Consider the following 18,007-nt stretch of genomic DNA (forward strand, 5'->3'; position numbering starts at 1 on the left):
CTGCGGTGGAAAAAGGCGTTTTTTAACATCGTTGCTTGTCTTTTGGCGAAGGAGAATCCTTTAAAAGTGGCTTTCTGTGTCTCCAGCTCTTCTTCTGCTGGCAGTGGATTGCGGAGGGTGCAGTAGAAGCAGCTACTGCGCATCTTCGGAAGCTGCTGTTCATGGTTTCCTTTTGTTTTCTAATGGAGATGCGACATGTTCCTGTGCTTTCTAACGCTGTAATTCATGGTTTCTCTTTTCCTGCATCACTTCGAGTTTGCCGTCTTTTTTCCCTTACCATTTTGTGCTTGGCTGGCCTTGGTTGGTTAAGGATGCTGCTATCATGCTTGACCAGTCGGTTGAGTGGAAAATGCTATTTGTTCATTCAGTTGCTTTTTCTTTCTGCTTCATGAACAGACAAAGCACTTTGGGTGGATGAATACATGATCATGACATGGAGGTGGTTTCATACCTGCAGTACCATAGATAGAGGTAAATGCCATTCCAATTGTTAAACTGAGCTTGTATTTGGTCGCCCTAGGCTCTTCAGTTACCACTCGTTCAACTTAACCTTATCCAGACTTGATCATCAACTGCCATCAAACAATCATCATCCACCTCTATTCGACCATAAACAATTCCATGATAATCACCCAGCATCCCATCCTTGCCTAGAACATCTCCCATCAAAACCACTTCCCATGGACAAAACAACAGTACGGTCATGGGACCCATCAGCCCCCTCCCTCCTCTGGGCTCACCAGATCCGCCGCGAGAACATCCACCTGGTCAACCAGCTCGACAGCACAAGAGCCGATCTCGCCGGCGCCATCTTAGCGATCACTGAACTGAAGCAGCAACTGAATGAAGTACGAGAACAGGCACAAACAGCCAACACCAACCACGATGCATGCGACCGGAGGCTGAAGGACATCACGGACAGAATTGAGACTAGGTTAGAGGGGATCTCTAGTCGGATTGATGCCATTGAGCGTGAGAATGGCCGCTTGAGAGAGAGCCTCGATGGTATCGAACCGGAATGCAGGGAGCAGACGGGGCTGGATGAATTGGGAAAGTCGATACAGAGGCAGGTTCTGGATGAGGTTCGGGTTTGGTTTACGCGAGAGAAGGAGGTTCTACAAGGTAGAGTGGGAGGTCCAGAGGGTGGTGGTATGTCTTGTTTGATCTATATTGAGGTTGTGTTTTGTGACTCTCTTATTCGTGCTGATCAAGGACAGACCCTACAGGAGTCAAGCAGGCATCTCCAGAACCAGACGTAGTACCCGATTCAATGCGCCTAGATGAGTCCGCTCCTTTCGCTCGAAAGGACTCCCTGCGAAGTCTCACCGAGACTACGTGGGGTTCCTCGAACCATTCGCAACAATCTCCAAACCAGGTTGATCTTCAACTGGAGAAGGAACGGGTTGCCGAACACGATTCAGCTATGCTTCCGCAGATCAGACAGGGCGGGCGAGATCTCGAGGACTATCTCTCGTCCGTTGAGGACATGCGCGCGCAGTTGTCTCCGCGGAAGAGAGAAGGCGAGATCGTTGAGGCTTTTGTGCGGGGGCTTTATGATGCCGGGACGAGAGGTCGAGTGGAAGGCGAGATGGATAGAGCCGGGTGGTCGTGGGATACGCTGGCGAAGATAGTGCGCAACGAGATTGAAAAGCAGCATAGGCATGCCGTGGAACGGAAGCGAGCTGCCAAGGGGGATGTCGAAGAGCGCGTGGAAGCTGTACATGCACCGGGTGAAGTCCACATATCCAGACCACGTAAGAAGCAAAGGAGGTTCATACCGATTGTGCCAGCAGATGAAGATGATTTGATAGTGTAAATGTACTTGGACTTGAGATGGTCCGCAATGCGGAATGTGGTTGCAAGGCATGTGTATATACAGCAGCTAGCCCAATGTACAGCTTCCCGTTGATACACGATATCACGTCTCACTGTACACGTATCTGCCCTCCCGATCCTTCACCTCCACCTCGATTCTACCCTCCTCGATCTCCTTCCCGTCCACCTCGATGGACGCCTTCATCACGTCACCGTCCTTGACCTCTCCGACTCCCTTGGGGGTACCAGTAAGAACAAGATCGCCCTTCTCCAGCGTCATGACGCGCGAGATCTCTGCCAGTTGCCTGGGGATCCGGTAGAGCATGAGGCCGGTGGAATCTGCCTGACGGAGCTGGGACCCAACGCTGAGGCGCAAGAAAGCATTGTGGGGATCGGGAATGCGCGCCTTGGGGATTTCTTCGGAAATGGGCAGGAAAGTGTCAAAGCCCTTGGCGATGGACCAGGGGAGGCCCTTCTTCTTTGCCTCGTCTTGGACATTCCGGCCGGTCATGTCAATGGCGAGGAGGTAGCCTGATACAAGGGTTATATGTCAGTCTTTCGAAGCGGAGAAGACAGGAGAAGTATCTAAGGACACTGACTGCGAATCGCATCCAGAGCACCCTTCTCATCGTTCGGGTCCAGATCCCGAACCGTCTTGCCCATCACCAGTGCCAATTCCACCTCATAGTGCAGGCTGACTCCCTTGGGGCGCAGAACGGGACCCTCGCGTGGCAGAAGAATAGAAGACGGGGGCTTCAGAAAGAAGAAAGGCTGCTTCGGCTTGGTGTTGTTGAGTTCTGTAATGTGGTCGCTGCGGGGGAAGCATTCGTCAGTGGTGATGATGCTGTGCAGGGCCATCCGAGCACTCACGCATAGTTCCGGCCGATGCAAATCACCTTTCTGCAATTGGCTCTTATTGAGGCCGCCATTGCGACGGAGATTTGGTGGGAAGGAGATGGTCTTGCTTAGAGGCGCATTCGCTGTCAAGTGTCAATAAATATTAGAGTCAATCCCCGTCTTGATATCAGCCGGTGCGTCTCCGCAATCCGCGGAGAGCACTCCGAATCTCCGACCTCGGCACTTCATGTCCGGAAATAGTCATCTCAATGCTGTCCAGGCATTTATAGTTATGCTGGTTGATAGAAGGGTGAAACATGTTATGACAGTGAAGTAGATGAACTCGAATTGAGTTCTAAAGTGTGAAGCTAATGAAAATACCTGATCACCATGCATGATCCTGCCAAGACATCATCATCTTCCTGACGGAGACATCCAGAAGAGAACGTTCTCAACCCCAACTTAAGCCTATCATACTCATCCATCATGCAGGTTGCAGAGATCCTCTCCGATCTGACTTCACTACGAGTCTGCGTACGTTCGACTTCTCAAAGATAACAGCTTAATAGGTACACCTTCTGAACTGAGACAGGACTATAATGATGCCCTTGCTCTAGTCACCGTCAACGAAAGGCTCAACGAGGCAAGAGTATTACCAGATGACAGAAGCAAAGCCGCTGTGAGCAAGCGACAGCAGGAGCAGCAGCATGATGATCTCCGACGGGCAAAGGAGCTTGTTGATCTGCATTATGAGATGAAGACGAAATATGCACTCGGCACGGTTGATGAGGAGCTTACTCGTGCTCGGGAGGAGGTGAACCGGGTCCTAAGGGAACTAGAAGCTTGAGACAGTGTTCATGGTCACTTATTTCAGTCTACATGTTAACACTGCTACCGTTATGATAGCATGATTTGATGTTACAGATGGCTGCCGTTGATCGGGTCACGGTCACATATCTAGTTTGATTCCAGTATTTCAGGGTCTGGGGCTCGCGTCATTGCGTCCTCTGCTTTGTTGTATTTCACTCAAACACACCAACCCAGTGCAATCAAGCACTATAGAGTTAAGCATTCTTCTCTACTCCGTACTTCTTCAGGGCCTAGGCTTGTCATTCACTAAACTGCTGTAGTCGGCCCGACACGACCTCCGAGGTACGGGCACCTTTACGGCCACAAAAGGCAATTTGGAGCATCATCGTCGCAATCGCACGCGTTCTTCCTTTTTGCTCGGTCACTATTTTGGCTGTACCGCGAGTTGTCACAGCTCGTCCAGCAAATATGGCTTCCAGCATAGATGCCAAATTACTTAAACAGACCAAGTTTCCTCCCGAGTTCAATCGGAAGGTGGACATGAAGAAGGTCAATATTGAGGTTATGAAGAAGTGAGAATCGACCTTTGAACGCAATTATCCGGGAGGAGCTTTTCCTAACGAAGACGCCTGATTGTAGATGGATTGCCGGAAAGATCTCTGAGATACTTGGAAACGAAGATGACGTCGTCATTGAGCTCTGTTTCAACTTACTAGAAGGCTCGCGATTTGTACGTTTCCTTTCGGCGCATTCCCTGGGTCTGGAGACGTGCACTGACCGATTTCTTTACCACTTATAGCCGGATATCAAATCTCTACAAATCCAGCTTACTGGCTTTCTGGATAAGGATACGGCCAAGTTCTGTAAAGATCTCTGGTCACTATGTCTCAGCGCTCAAGAGAACCCCCAAGGCGTCCCGAAGGAGCTCCTGGAAGCTAAGAAGCTCGAGCTTATACAAGAGAAGGTAGAGCTGCTATATTGTTTGAATGGTTTTACACCTGATGCTGATACTGTTTCCGCTAGATCGAGGCCGAAAGAGCAGCGGAAGAAGCCCGCCGCAAGAAGGAGCAAGAGCTAGCACGCGAAAGGGAGCTGGAAGAGATCCGGCGAAGAGAACGCTTTGATCGCAATCGGGGCAGGCGAGGCGGCGGTCGTGGAGGCCGAGACTTTGATAGACGGCCGTACAGGGACAACCGATCGCCACCCAGGCGACGAAGCCGCGAGCGATTTCGTGATCCGCCCTCAAGACGAGAATTTGATTCTTACGTTCCCTCAGGTTCGCGCCGGGGCCGTCGGCCTTCGAGATCGCCCAGCGCCTCTCCCTCCCGCTCTCGTTCCGTTTCCTCATCTCGATCGCCACCTCGTCGACGCCTACCAAGCAGAGACAGATACCGGGATAAACGTCGCCGCTCCGCGAGTGGCTCTGTTTCTCCAGAAAGAGGAGACCACAGGAGACCGAGAAGACGCAGCCCAGACTACGGTGATCGAGCTAGATCCATTTCCCGCAGTGATTCATCGCGCTCACGTACTCCCAGAAGAGACCAAAGGAGACGAAGATCTGTCTCTTCCCGCAGTTCATCCCATTCGCCTGCTCCCCGAGACCGGCGCAGAGGGGAAGACCGCTCCCGCTCCAGGTCAAGGTCTAGGTCGCGAGGGCCGGATGAGAAGAGCAGCAGACGGAGGGGATCCTCACCTGACACCTCAAGAGCTGACAAGAATGAACCAGCCGCTGATTCTGCAAAGGCCCGCAAGTCCCGTGATGATCGCCGTTTGAGTCGCAGCAGAGATCGCGATGATGAGCGCAGACGTCGGCGCTCAACCAGGAGTGTCAGCCGCAGCCGCAGTCGAGGCCGTTCTCGCACTGGCAGCGTCAGTCCGAGGCGTGCTTCTCGCAGCCGCAGCCGCAGTTATGGGAGAGAAAGGAAGAGACGTCGCTCTATTGAGAGATATGCCCCTGCTGCCCGAAGACGGCGCAACACCTCTTCTGTATCTACACATACTGAGAAACGACAGAGGATGGCTGATCCAGCCGAGGAATCCGCAAAGCGGTCGTCTCCACCGCCTGAGCAGCCGAGCTCGACAGCTCACGAGACGAAGGATACTGAAGAGGTGGGTAACTGATTTCAGATGGATATTATACCCGATGAGTAACTGGATTCTTGATGTTCGTTCCTTTGCCTCTTATTCCAAATTCAGCGCTCAAAGAACTATTCAGACTGACGAACTTGACAGACTATCCACTCAAAACCGAATCGGCCGCGCATATCGAGCACGGAGCTGCGCGAGAAGCTTCTCCGCGAAAGGCTAGTTGCAATGCGCCGCACTGCCTCTCATGATAAGGTAGGTGGCAGTACGACAGCGTCCAAGCAGCATACGGTTGGAACATGAAGCTGGTAATCAATAGACGCCTTGACAAGTGGGATGCGGCTTACTAGTGATCTAGAGAAAGATAACTATGTGCCTTTGGGAATTCTTGATTTTGGAGATCTTCTCTTTCCTTCTCATTTCTGGTCGTAATTCTGAATACGTGGATATGGATACCACGTGGAAGCTGATCAGCAATAGTGTCAACCATGCGTCTGGGAGACATTGGTCCTTGATCTGCACTATTTATTAGTCCGAGTGATAGTAGCCAAAGTCAAATAAAGTCAAACTCAAACACTTAGACTCCATCAACCCCTATCTATAGCGGTCAGGAGGACCATCCGCCCAAAAGGGTCAATAATAACGATCATCGCCTTGCAGGGCCTCCCGTAACCCCGTTGCATTATCCGGAGTATCTACGGAGCAGTTCATCCTTTAATATAATCGTGCTACCCTTTTGGATAGATACTCGAGTCTAGTCCCAATATTCCTGCTTCTAATAACTCTGTACAGCGTATGTAGAGCGTACGGAGTAGACTAAGGAGTATCCGGAATCATGATCAACGTGCATGCCGACTGTCAACCCGTCGATCAAACACGTAGTAACTCCGTACGTACAACCCCGTTCTGCAATTGATCAACGGCAGGCAGCACTGCCCTCAACAATCAAATCAGCAATCCCAGCTGCATGCAAGCATGCGTCTCAGCCTCTCATGCCGCACCATGCAAACAAGACTGCTGCTTGCCAGCTCAGTCAGCGTACGGGTGTGCTTCTTCTCCGTTTGCTTCCGTCTCTAATTACAATCAGCGGTGATGAGCATGACCGTGCTGATCGAAATGTCCTCTACACTAGTGGCCCGCTCTTGGCCTTCCCTTTTGGTTCCCTTTCCTTGGCCAAGGGCTTTTGAATCGGGCGGTCAGGGATATGCAAGGAAAGGTCCGTTGTATCCATAGCTGGCTGTCGTTTACTCTGTATCTAGAGCATCATGTCATCGGGATAGGAATGAGCGAGTGGAGAAGTTCTCCGTGTGGATTGATGCTTAGCAATGAAGTGATGGAGTAACAGTAACAGACGAAAGTAGAGAAGTTATGTTGAGATATCACTTTAGGCTACACTGTATATATTTACTGTCTCTTGACAATAGCTTTGATATAAGTTTAAAGACCTGATCTATCCATGTGAGAAATGTACTTCTCATGGTTGGCAATCAAGGAGAATGAAAAGGATAAGGGTGGTAATGCCACAACGTCCGGCCCAACTCAACTTCACGATCCTGATAATACAGCTCCAAGATATGGAACAGCAGAATTATAATTAAAATTAGTTATGTACAAGACTATTGCACCCATTTCTCCCATTCCATCGTTTCATAAGTTGTAACTGGGCTTGGCGAGCCAGCAATCAAATCTAGTAGTCGCAGGCGGAAACGATGACGGTCTTGGTGATGGTGACCACCTTGGGACCCTTAGAAGGCACCGCGGTAGGGGCAGCGGTGATGACCGCAGCACCGCTAGAAACAGCCCCGGTCTTGGTAGCAATGGGGACAACAGTCTCAGAAACAAAGGTCTCGCAAGGGGTCTCGGAGGCCTCAGGGCCAGCAGGAGAACCACCGGAGGAAGCAGAACCATTGGCAGGGCCAGCGGGAGAACCACCGGAGGAGACGGAACCACCGGCAGGGCCAGCGGGAGAACCACCGGAGGAAGAGGAATCACCGGCAGGGGCAGCGGGAGAACCACCAGAGGAGACGGAACCACCGGCAGGGCTAGTGGGAGCAGCACCGGAGGGAACAGAGACAGCCTCGGGAACGGTGGGAACATTGCCGTTGGAAGCTCCGCTAGGGGAGGCACCAGAGGGGACGGAGCCGCTGGGGACGCTGGGGACAGGAACGCTGGCGGCATCAGAAGGGGAAGCACCGTTGGGAGCGGGGACTGGGACGTTAGGGACGGAGCCGGAGGGAACAGAGCCGCTGGGGACGCTGGGGATGCCGGTGACGGAGCCGCTGGGAATGCCGGAAGGAGTGGGCACAGCAGGGACAGAAGGAACACCGGTGACAGAGCCGGCAGGAGTCGAAGGAAGGGTGGGGACACGATTCTTGGTGAAGCTGGAGCCGCTGGGGAGGTGTCCACAGCCGGTAAGCCATCCGATGAGAATAATTTCAATGCTGGAGTCGATTTCGATGCCGGCGGCACCACCAAGGATAGCAGCCAGCTGGGCACGAGCGTCAAGAGACAGGGAGGCCATGCTCTCGCCGGAGACCAGGATAGAAATAACTCCGCGGAAGACAGCGCCGAGAGTAGCCTCGATAGTGCCAGTAATGAAGGAAGTAAGCTCGCCAAGGAGACCTGTGGACACGCTGACGGAGACATCGGCCTCGAGAGCGAACGAAAGCCAGAACAGAACAACAGCCTTGAGCTCAGCGCCGAGCGAGCAGCTGGAGCTGGTGAGCCAGGCGACGAGAGCGGTACGAACTTCAACATCAAGGGAGACGGCGGCACCGCCCTTGGCGCAAGCCTCGAGGGCGGCCTGAACGTGGGCGTCGAGACCGACGGAAATGTCAGCTTCGAGGAATGCGGCGAGAGAAGCCTGGGCGCTGGCGGAGAGGATGCCAGTCTCCTCAACAAGGGCGACGACGGAAGCACCGGCAGAGATCGTTGCCAGACCACTGCCGGGCAGAGAGCCAATGGCAATGACGTCGGCACCAACCTTACCCTCCAACCAAGCCAAAACGGCAACCTTCAGAGAAGCGGACAGGGTGCATTCGGAACTGGCGAGCCAGGCCTTCAGGGCGGCCTGAACATCAGCGGCGAGGTCGACGAAGACACCGCCGCCAGCACAAAGGCTGAGACCAGCCCTAACCTTGGCATCGAGAGCAGCATCAACAGACGCAGAGAGGAATGCGGACAGAGAAGCCTGGGCGGAAGCGCTCAGGACAACATTTGCGGCGACCTCGGCGGAGGAGAAGATACCTTCAATGGTAACAAACAGGTCGCCCTTGGCGGCGATGTCAGCGCAAGTGGGGATCAGCACTGACAGTCCGGCGCAGACATCCACGGAAAGGGTGACGGAGGCGTCACCTTCACACCACTCGAGAAGGGATGCCTTGATGGATGCATCGAGGAAGGCGGCGGCCTCAGCACGGAGCCAGGCGGCCAGTTCAGCTCTGGCGGCGGCATGGATCGCACCGGCCTTGCAACCAAGTACACCTCCCTGCAGGGCAGCGGCTGCCTGAGCACTCAGACCAGCAAGGAGGGTCGTGGTGCTTGCGTGTCCACCAAGGATAGCGCTGATGAGCGCGCTCAAATCGAGACCACCATCGATCGAAATCCCCGCGCCAATGGAGATATCACCGATATCGAGGTCAGCGCCCAGCTTCAGGTGGCGGGTCTCCACGTCGGTGGGAAGAGCGAGGACGTAGCTCGCCAGACTGGCGAGCAGGAAAAGGTTGTTAGAACGCATTGTGTGAGCGTAATAGAGATGCTAACGAGTGTCTTGGTAGGTAATAGAATGAATGTATCCTAAGAGAATGACGAGGCTACGAATAGCCGAATCAGATAATGACAGAATGTTCAAAAAATGTGACAATCAGAAGAAAGACCGGAAAAAACAAAAAAAGAGCGGAAAGAAATGAAGCGATTGAGGAGGAGCTGGTGATCAATCAGAAAGGTGATCATCATCCAGGTATATATACTACCCCTGGGGAATGCAGTATGGCCGGTCATGATGTAGAGACTAGAAAACACTCCCCGGTCTCCTGCAGACCTGCACGATTGGTGGACCACCAGCAGCGCCACCCTTGTCTAGCATTGGTGCCAAACTAGCCAAGATTCACAACAGGGCAGTGAGGGCAGGGGCCCAAAGGACGAGGATTATTAGGAAGGAGGAGTCGTTTAGCACTAGCGGAGCCTGTTTTGTTGACTCTTTGGGACTGGGGACCCGGATCTTCAAGGTGCTCGTTAACCGAAGTGGATCGCTGACTGCCAGTGAAATGGCGAATGGTTCACACTGTCTTCGAATTGTGGAAACATTGGAAACGAGCGAGCGAGAATACTATTTCAGGTAACCTGGTATCTCAGCCGACCTGCGCTCCAACGGCACATGAAGAATCGTAAAGATCGATAGGCAGATAGCCGAAGATTGGGCGAACCGTCATTGCGTCGCCAGGGGTTCGCAGAGCACATGAGCGAATTACGAGATTCAAACTATCATCTGTCTCTTGCCTGGGAAAGCATAATTCCGATGGTATGGATACCTAAAGCTGTAGTGAGAAGCTCCATTTGTAGGGAGGAACTCAACATAGTCAAAGCCACCAAACGCATAGTACGGAGAACCGTCAACAATGCCAAGGGAGACCACATAGGCCTGGGAGTGAGAGGAAGCTGATAATGTAACCTAAAGAACGGGGAATTTTCTTTCAAGCTCGTGCCTTCGACATTCGAGGAAGTCGGTCTGAAAGCAGTTATCCCGTGATCGACAGCAGTCAAGTTGTAAACAGCAATGATCGCAATGGACACTGCGAATCAGGTGGTTTCTTGATTGATTTTTGCGGAGCCGTTAGACCAAGGCTAGGCTGCCAACCATGCTTTCCGTTTAAGGACGCAGCCAGAGCCAATTGCGAGTCAGCAGGGACTTATTTGGACCGGTGGTAAACTGGCAGATCAATAGATTAGTACTAGTACACTGTTAACCTCGGGACCGCGTCCGTTGCCGAGTCCAACCATGGGCGATCAACAACTCACGACAACCGGTGTTTTGGCCCAAGCTGCTAGCGGCTTTCCCTGGGCAATCCATAATATTGTAAACTATGAAATTAGTACGTCGTTAGTATCAGGAGTGGATGTATCATAGACCTCCTGTGCGGAAAAGCTTAAACCTCCTGCCTTTTCCTTTGTTTGGGAAAGACGATAAACAGGGGGAGAGTAAGAAAAAGAAAAAGAAAAAGAAAAAAAAGAGGTCTAAAGGTCATTGCTTGGGACATTGTACGAAGAACCTCCCCGAAGATAGTGTCGTTCGACAACATAAAGTGAGACCCTCTTTATTTTTTGGAATTCATTGTTGACTGATCAATTTTTGGGACCAGCGGGCCAGCGGGCCTAGGATGCACATAGGAATCCTTTCCGACGGGCAGGCATCTGGATGCATTACGGATATTGGCGACGGCTAAGGGTTGATGATGTCAAACTTGATCGTGTTCACTGTTCTGCCTTGAGGCGGTTTCGCCCACCGAAAGCATTGAAGACAGGCACTAGGTAGCACCGTAGTACCACACAAACTGAAATTGTTCGAACTACGGAGTATCATCTCTGCTATGGATGTGGGTGAAGTCTGCTGAGGTCGCAGCAGGCTCTGGACCTGTGGCTGATGGCCTGATAAGTTCGATAACCCAGCCAGGGGAAATCTAGACTCTCGGAAGCTCGGAGAAATGAAGGATGCCTAGTGCATGGTGCAGGTCAGCTCAGTTTGTCAAACTGGATGCAGGTGAAGGTATCACAAAGTGACAAAGAAGAACTCGGAATATGGAAAGTGTCCACGAACTTGGCAACCCCTGGCGATTGCGGGTAACGATGTAGTATCCAGTTAGTCAGGGACAAGAATTGAGATGCATCCGCTAGCCACTTTTGGGCATTTAGCTGAGACATAATCCCTCCTGAGATCAGAACCAGCATCGATTGACAAATACTACTCCGTTGCCCGTAGTCAACAGCTCGTACGAAGTATGCGACTTGTTGGGTTTGTCCGTCTTATTTTCAACTTCTATGGGTGATGGAACCAAACACAACACACTCGAGAGCAGCTAGCTAAGAGAGCCTCAAAATGAGAACACACTAGATAAATGGTCAAAGTTAGATTTTATTCACTGTGAATGTAACTCAGCAGACTGAAGATGGGTCAAGAATACGTAGTATTGGACGATACCATGTTTGGGATCCTTGGGAACCGTTCCTGAACCAAAGTCCCTGTATCCTTGGTTCCTGAGGCCACCGCAGGAGTCCACCCGCAAAAAGTGGTCCATTCGCTGTTGGAGCCGAACTGTGAGGATGGAGCCACCAGGGGAAGTTTGACCCGTAAATGCCCTCCTCCAGCAATAGGGTCATCAGATAAAAATAGCTGATGCATTGGAGAGAGAAAGTGATTTCACTTGGTCGAACAGGGAAACCGACATCAAGATTTGTCCTTCTGAAACGCCCACAAAAGCTTGAGATCGCATCAACGTTTCATCATCCCTGGCAGTGTCTTTGGATGAAACTTAGGACTTTTCGAGTTTGCACTTTGGAGAACCAGGGGCAGAGACGGATAGTTCTGCGATATGCTCCTCGCTAGCGAATTCGCGCATCAACTGTCTGCTTGTGAAGATGGCTGAGGGAAAGGAAAGGCGAGAGGGATTCCCCTGGGACAGGCTGGCCGCCGTCAAGTGACTAGCAGGAGAGCATGTGCCATTGAGCTCTGAATACGACATCATTAGCTAAGGTAGATCGCTAGCAGAATCTACTGAAGACATCTAAGTGTTTTCAATAGTAGGAGCAAACGGGAAGAGCAATGTTAACAGCGATGCCTTTCTCTTCTGTTTCTGTACGAATAGTGACTGACTGCAGAGTATATATCTTCAATAGTTGATCCTTCCAGCGATCGCGATGACGATACGCTCCACACATCTTACGGTGGAATTCAGTTGAAAAGTGAATCATGATTCTCGTCAGACGCAAGACAGGTTCATTTAGAATTGAGAACGTGTTTCAGACCCTAATGCTCCATGTCTGATAGTTACCTTAGTGAGAATCCGATGACTCCTCTCGGCTACAGGAGCATGCAATCACCGGCCATTGAAAGCTTCGCAGGCAATAAGCTGGCAACGACATCCTACAGCCGAACCACACATTCGCAGACCGAATTGCACATTATTGCTTTTTCAATTGATTTGATCTCTGACTCCTTTGTACGGAGTTCATCCATTTCATGATGAATGTTGTTGTTCTCTGATCGCCCCGGCAACGAATTTTTATCAGGTGACTTTCCTCCGAGTCCCCAGCCACCCGCGATGTTTGTCATGATCCGAGAACCAGAAACAACAGCATCAACTCCGACAAGCGACACAACAAACACGATAGGAACACGCCCCCGCCATTGGGGCATTCGATGATTTTTGGGAAATTTGGGACGGGCGCATTGGTTGACACGTCCATGTAGGATTTATTGATTGAGCTGAGAAATGTTATGATGGCCTCTCCGAATTCTCTTTCCTCCGCATATACTAGTGGCCTACGCCGACAACCATCGCTGCGGCAAATGTCTCGTTCTACACTTTCTCGCTCGAATTCTAGACGCTCTTCACCGGCTCTCGACTATCATACAACGTCGCGGAATGAGGGAGTATCGATTTCGAGACAGTATTCAGCCGGTGACAGCTCCGATGATGAGGTTCCGGAGCCCAAGTTCAGCGCTTCCGTCAAGGCTCTCCTCGACGAGGACGGACTAGGCTCTTCCCCTCATCTCAAGTACAGCAGCAACGAGCGTCTCTCTTCAACTGAACGCGCAACGTCGGCTGCGACAAGTCAATCGAGGCAGTCCCGAACATCGTCACCCCTTGATCGATCAACCGGAAGCCCCGCTCCTCGGGTAGTGCGCATAGCTCCAGCTCTCGCCAACAGCAATAGGCATGCGCGAGAAGGCTCCCCTCTAGCACAGACTGAGAGCGCAGGCTCTAGCGAAAATTTTTACTCAAAAGATCTCATCACGCCGGCCCCCAGACCGCGCAGTGTTCGCATCACTGGGTCGCGAAGTCATACACGGTCGCCTACTTCAGTGTCCCCCTCCCAAAAGCGGTCTGCTGATAGGAGCTCCCTTAACGAACATTCGAGCGCAGAGCGCTCGGAAAATGGGAGGACGATGAATTACGAGGACGACTACGCCCCCCGATTTGGCACTGCATCTGTGCTCCGCTCGCGCCATGGGGATGATGTGGGCATGCAGAGTTCCCTTCGCGTGAAAAGAGTCGGAAGGCTCACAGGGACATTTCTGAATGGACCTGCGAGAAGGGGTGTTCTGCGGCGGCAGAGCGAGGAGAACAATGACCCTCAAAGCTATTCCGCCGAACGACATAGAGAATCGAGTCTCGACCCGAACGACGACAACGCCGAATATCGCTACAAACCTAAAACACGAACCTCCTCATCGCCCAAGGTAACATGGGCAGACCCCAGCCCGCCACAGGAAGCTGAGCGACCTCGAGCATATGATCCCGCTAGTGCTTCCTCTGGGGACGGCCCATTCTCCAGGTCTTCATCGCCGAGGTCCTCCGGATCGCACTCCAAATCGACACCTGGTTCCGCCTCGGAAATGTCCTCGAAGCCTTCAAGTGCTCATGAGGAGCCTGTTTTCAAGGTCCCACCGCTTCCTCAACTCCCGGCCACCCGAGACCAAGAGAATGAGCCTCCACCAACTTTTAGACGCGATAAGTCCCAGGGGCTTAGTCTCCTAAGCAAACCGGAAAAGCTCTCTGTGGTGTATGGGAACGACAAGAAAGACAATGAAGAGACGCCAGCTGGAAATTCCCCTCGCAAGATCCTAGCAACACGGAGTAGCAATACCCCTCACCGGCCAGCGCCCCCTCCTCCGAAGATGTCGATGCTTGAGACCGCCACGGCGACGGGAGGAGCGGCTACGGCATCTCAAACTCGAAAAAAACGAAGCCAAGTCTCGGTCAATCATAAGCCATTCACGCGGCTGGATTGCATCGGACGTGGGGGAAGTTCTCGTGTCTACCGCGTCATGGCCGAAAATTATAAAATCTTTGCTCTGAAAAGAGTGAATCTCGAAGATGTCGACCCAGTGACTCTAGCTGGCTACAAGGGCGAGATCGACCTTTTGAAAAAGCTGGAAAACATCGATCGGGTTGTCCGTTTATTTGACTGGGAACTCAATTCGGACAAGCACACCCTCAGCGTTCTGATGGAAATCGGAGAGTCTGATTTGGAGAAGATCCTGACATACCGGTTGAATGCCGAGGATGCTGTCTTTGATATCAACTTCACGCGGTATTACTGGAAGGAGATGCTTGAGTGTGTTCAGGCGGTCCACAATTGCAATATTGTGCATTCTGATCTGAAGCCCGCCAACTTCCTCCTCGTTCAGGGAAGGCTGAAGCTGATCGATTTTGGAATCGCCAACGCTATCCAGGATAACACGGTCAACGTGCATCGGGAGCAGCAAGTCGGCACACCCAATTACATGTCACCAGAAGCCTTGATCGACTCTAATGCCTCGCTTGGGCTTCCAGCCAGTGTTGGAAAGATGATGAAGCTCGGCAAGCCCAGCGATGTCTGGAGTCTAGGCTGTATCCTCTATAAAATGGTATATGGCCAACCGCCATTTGCCAAAATCGCCAAATATTACGAGCGCATCATGGCCATCCCCAACCCTAAAGTGCAGATTGACTTCCCTGCTTTTGGTGTTGGAGGAGTTGCGATACCGCCCGGGCTGATCCGTACCCTGAAGCGCTGTCTGCAACGAGATCAGACCTTGCGACCGACAGTGGAAGAACTTCTTAGCCAGAGAGATCCATTCTTGTACCCTGACGCACAACTGGAAGGCACTGTTCCCGTCAATCAGGACATGCTGGGCAGGATCCTGATGAATGTTGTCCACCACTGCCGGACTCGGGGCATACCCAAGGACGAAGAAATAGCCGCCTGGCCGGCCGGGTTCTACGCGAAAATCAAGGCGGCACTAGAAGAAAATACTTGATCACACTTGATTCGTCACGATTTCCTTTGTCTCTTGCTTTGGTTGAAGGCCTCCTTTCATGATATCCTGGATGATCCGATGACACGGCGTCCAAGTTCACGTCTGCTCTACTGGAATAGTTCCCTTTGTCACTCATTATCTTCTTGTACATATTTTTTGGAGCCATTTCTTCCCCCTTGGTACGGGAGATGGCTGTTTCTGGAATGCGCTTCAGCCTTGCATGTGTATGCCGCGACTCGTTGCATTGGGAAACTGTTGGGTCAGCATGGTCTTTGGAGTTTCAGTATATGGAATATATCTAATTTATTATCCATCGAGGCGGTTTGCCTATACTTATTGTCTACGCTTTGCATCGTTTTGGTTAGTCTTCTTGGTGTTCTATATATACCCGCTGCAGACTTGACTTATCTACTGCAACCGGATGCATAGCACAAAGGTGAATTAAGAGCTCTCCATTGAATCCGACAAGAGCAATATCCAGGAGCTTTGACTAAGATGAAAGGATACTTACTCATGACTGGTAGAGAAGACTCGAACCAGTTTCACAACACGACGTCCATCGTATAAAACCGGTGTTGTAGTATTGCCCATAGCTGAGATCTAGGTATTTGAAGCATTGTACGTGTTCAAAAGCTAGAAGGATTGCTGGATATGTGTCGTGGCTATACACATCGTCAATGATTTATGTATATTCTCTGTCGACATGTCTATGTAGATTGCCTGTATGCTTGCGACATAACCATATATCAAGATGTCTGAAATATGGACAGTAAAGCAACGTATATGGATTTAAATATGTAGAGGATACGTATTTCACTAAATATATACTGTAGCTTGGTGAACTACGTATATGTATACAAGGTGAACTACGGCCGACGCGAAGATCTGCTCATCAAAATCATGATGTCTATTTCTACTGACTTGCAAATCGGATCGATGAACTAGATGGATACTTTTGATAGTTGGAATCGCAGTGCGCGCCTTGAACGCCTCCCAGGAATATAGACTGCTGAACTGAAGAAAATGCCAACGGAATGCGGACTTCTGCAACGGAACTGGTATCAAGGTGCGGAGGGCCGCTTAAGGACAAGATTAGACCAGGAGGACTCTGTACACGAAGATTAGTATGACTCTGTCTTGGGAGATGGATTGGTGAAAGGTCACATACGCATTGACTGTGCCGTCGTTCTCGGGAGTATTGGTGATCTGCGCATATTTACCCCATACAACCTTTCCGCTTGTCGTGACGAGACCCAATTCGGAGACGTTGACTTCGATGATGGTTCCCTTGGTCAGGACACCCAGTTGGGTGTAAAGAGGGTTCTGTGGGTTCTTCTTGACACCCAGGATGGGCAGTTGCACGGTGACGCCGAGCTCCGGGCTGATAGATTGTCAGTTGAGCTGCAACGCAAAAGGTAGAAGGAAGGAAGATAGCATACTGTGTGACATTGGCCTTCTTGTAACGCAGACCCATCGGCCGGATGAAACGCTCGTACTTGACCGGTCGCCGGGTGAAGTCGCTACCGACAAACGTGGGCTTGGTGATCATCCGCTTCCACGACTTCTTGTGCGTCTTCTTGCCCGTGTTGACAACCTTGAACATCTCCTCCTCACTGATACCCTTCACCTTGGGCAGGGGCACCGCGAACTTGGCCGCCTTCTCAGCACGCTTATCCTTGATAGCACTGGACAAGGCCTTGGCGTTGGTCGCCTGCGAACGGTCGAGCAGGTACTGGGGCAGAGGGGTCTTGGACGGCTCGTCGGGGGCGGAGGACTTGACGTTCTTTTCCTCCTGTGCCTTGATGCGCTTGCGCATCTGGATCTTCTCGGCATGACGCTTCTGCTGGTACAGCTTGGCCCGCAGGCCGCGCAGGTTCTGGGCATCCTGCGACTGTTTGTGCGATTCACGGGCCTGGCGCTTGCGGACGCGCTCGTCGTGGTCGAGCCGCTTACCGTGCTGCTTTTGCCAGCGCTCAATGTACCTAAGGTTTTGTTAGATTGTGGATTGACCACTGCTGGGTCGAGAAGGGTAGACGAACTCGTTCTGAGGCTGTATTCAGAAGCAGTCAGTACTGGTTCAGTAATTTTTCACTCGTGAAAACTTTGCAGGTGGCCTCCACGGAGTAGCCGATGCATTATTCTAGGGATTGTGAGCAGGACCACATACCATGATGGATGTATAACAAGCAGAACGTTACTGACAAGTGATGTTGATGGTCTCCTCCTGGCCGAGACTGAGACAAAAAAGTTGTTCTGCGGGCGATGCAGGTTCGATATCGATAAGTCACGTGATGGTCTTATCGTGCTGAAATTTTGTTGATGGTCTGCCTGCAACGAATCGCTTCCCACAATCACTTTAATCAAACTGATTGATACTAGTATTCGAAGTCTGAGCAAGAAATTTCAAACAGGCAACCCTAGTTTGACTGAGTTATGAACCTG

General features: G+C 51.5%; 7 protein-coding genes across 7 annotated transcripts, besides 2 other annotated features; 4 read left to right on the top strand and 3 right to left on the bottom strand.

Moving 5' to 3' along the window:
* Positions 1-680: 680 nt before the first annotated feature.
* NFIA_068990 (uncharacterized protein) lies at positions 681-1,816 on the top strand (the record flags this gene model as incomplete). Its single annotated transcript, XM_001263624.1, has 2 exons — positions 681-1,149; positions 1,218-1,816. The coding sequence occupies 2 exons, from the start codon at positions 681-683 to the stop codon at positions 1,814-1,816; spliced, it is 1,068 nt and encodes a 355-aa protein (XP_001263625.1).
* Positions 1,817-1,918: 102 nt separating this feature from the next.
* NFIA_069000 (fumarylacetoacetate hydrolase family protein) lies at positions 1,919-2,673 on the bottom strand (the record flags this gene model as incomplete). The annotated part of the gene is made up of 2 exons (XM_001263625.1): positions 1,919-2,346; positions 2,415-2,673. The coding sequence occupies 2 exons, from the start codon at positions 2,671-2,673 to the stop codon at positions 1,919-1,921; spliced, it is 687 nt and encodes a 228-aa protein (XP_001263626.1).
* A 465-nt stretch (positions 2,674-3,138) lies between these two features.
* Positions 3,139-3,499, top strand: NFIA_069010 (uncharacterized protein; the record flags this gene model as incomplete). The annotated part of the gene is made up of 2 exons (XM_001263626.1): positions 3,139-3,186; positions 3,245-3,499. The coding sequence occupies 2 exons, from the start codon at positions 3,139-3,141 to the stop codon at positions 3,497-3,499; spliced, it is 303 nt and encodes a 100-aa protein (XP_001263627.1).
* Positions 3,500-3,930: 431 nt separating this feature from the next.
* On the top strand, positions 3,931-5,583 carry NFIA_069020 (PWI domain-containing protein; the record flags this gene model as incomplete). Its single annotated transcript, XM_001263627.1, has 4 exons — positions 3,931-4,034; positions 4,102-4,192; positions 4,262-4,426; positions 4,486-5,583. The coding sequence occupies 4 exons, from the start codon at positions 3,931-3,933 to the stop codon at positions 5,581-5,583; spliced, it is 1,458 nt and encodes a 485-aa protein (XP_001263628.1).
* A 1,651-nt stretch (positions 5,584-7,234) lies between these two features.
* NFIA_069030 (putative cell wall protein) lies at positions 7,235-9,283 on the bottom strand (the record flags this gene model as incomplete). Its single annotated transcript, XM_001263628.1, has 1 exon — positions 7,235-9,283. One exon carries the CDS (start codon positions 9,281-9,283, stop codon positions 7,235-7,237), a length of 2,049 nt encoding a protein of 682 aa, XP_001263629.1.
* Positions 7,417-7,610: a microsatellite.
* A 1,462-nt stretch (positions 9,284-10,745) lies between the features above and the next one.
* Positions 10,746-10,770: a microsatellite.
* Positions 10,771-13,039: 2,269 nt separating this feature from the next.
* Positions 13,040-15,565, top strand: NFIA_069040 (serine/threonine/tyrosine protein kinase MPS1; the record flags this gene model as incomplete). The annotated part of the gene is made up of 1 exon (XM_001263629.1): positions 13,040-15,565. One exon carries the CDS (start codon positions 13,040-13,042, stop codon positions 15,563-15,565), a length of 2,526 nt encoding a protein of 841 aa, XP_001263630.1.
* Positions 15,566-16,657: 1,092 nt separating this feature from the next.
* Positions 16,658-17,701, bottom strand: NFIA_069050 (ribosome biogenesis protein NSA2; the record flags this gene model as incomplete). Its single annotated transcript, XM_001263630.1, has 3 exons — positions 16,658-16,946; positions 17,005-17,547; positions 17,658-17,701. The coding sequence occupies 3 exons, from the start codon at positions 17,699-17,701 to the stop codon at positions 16,658-16,660; spliced, it is 876 nt and encodes a 291-aa protein (XP_001263631.1).
* Between the last annotated feature and the right edge of the window lie 306 nt (positions 17,702-18,007).

This window comes from Aspergillus fischeri, genomic scaffold (genome assembly GCF_000149645.3).
Source record: "Aspergillus fischeri NRRL 181 1099437636252 genomic scaffold, whole genome shotgun sequence".
Lineage (NCBI taxonomy): Eukaryota > Fungi > Ascomycota > Eurotiomycetes > Eurotiales > Aspergillaceae > Aspergillus > Aspergillus fischeri.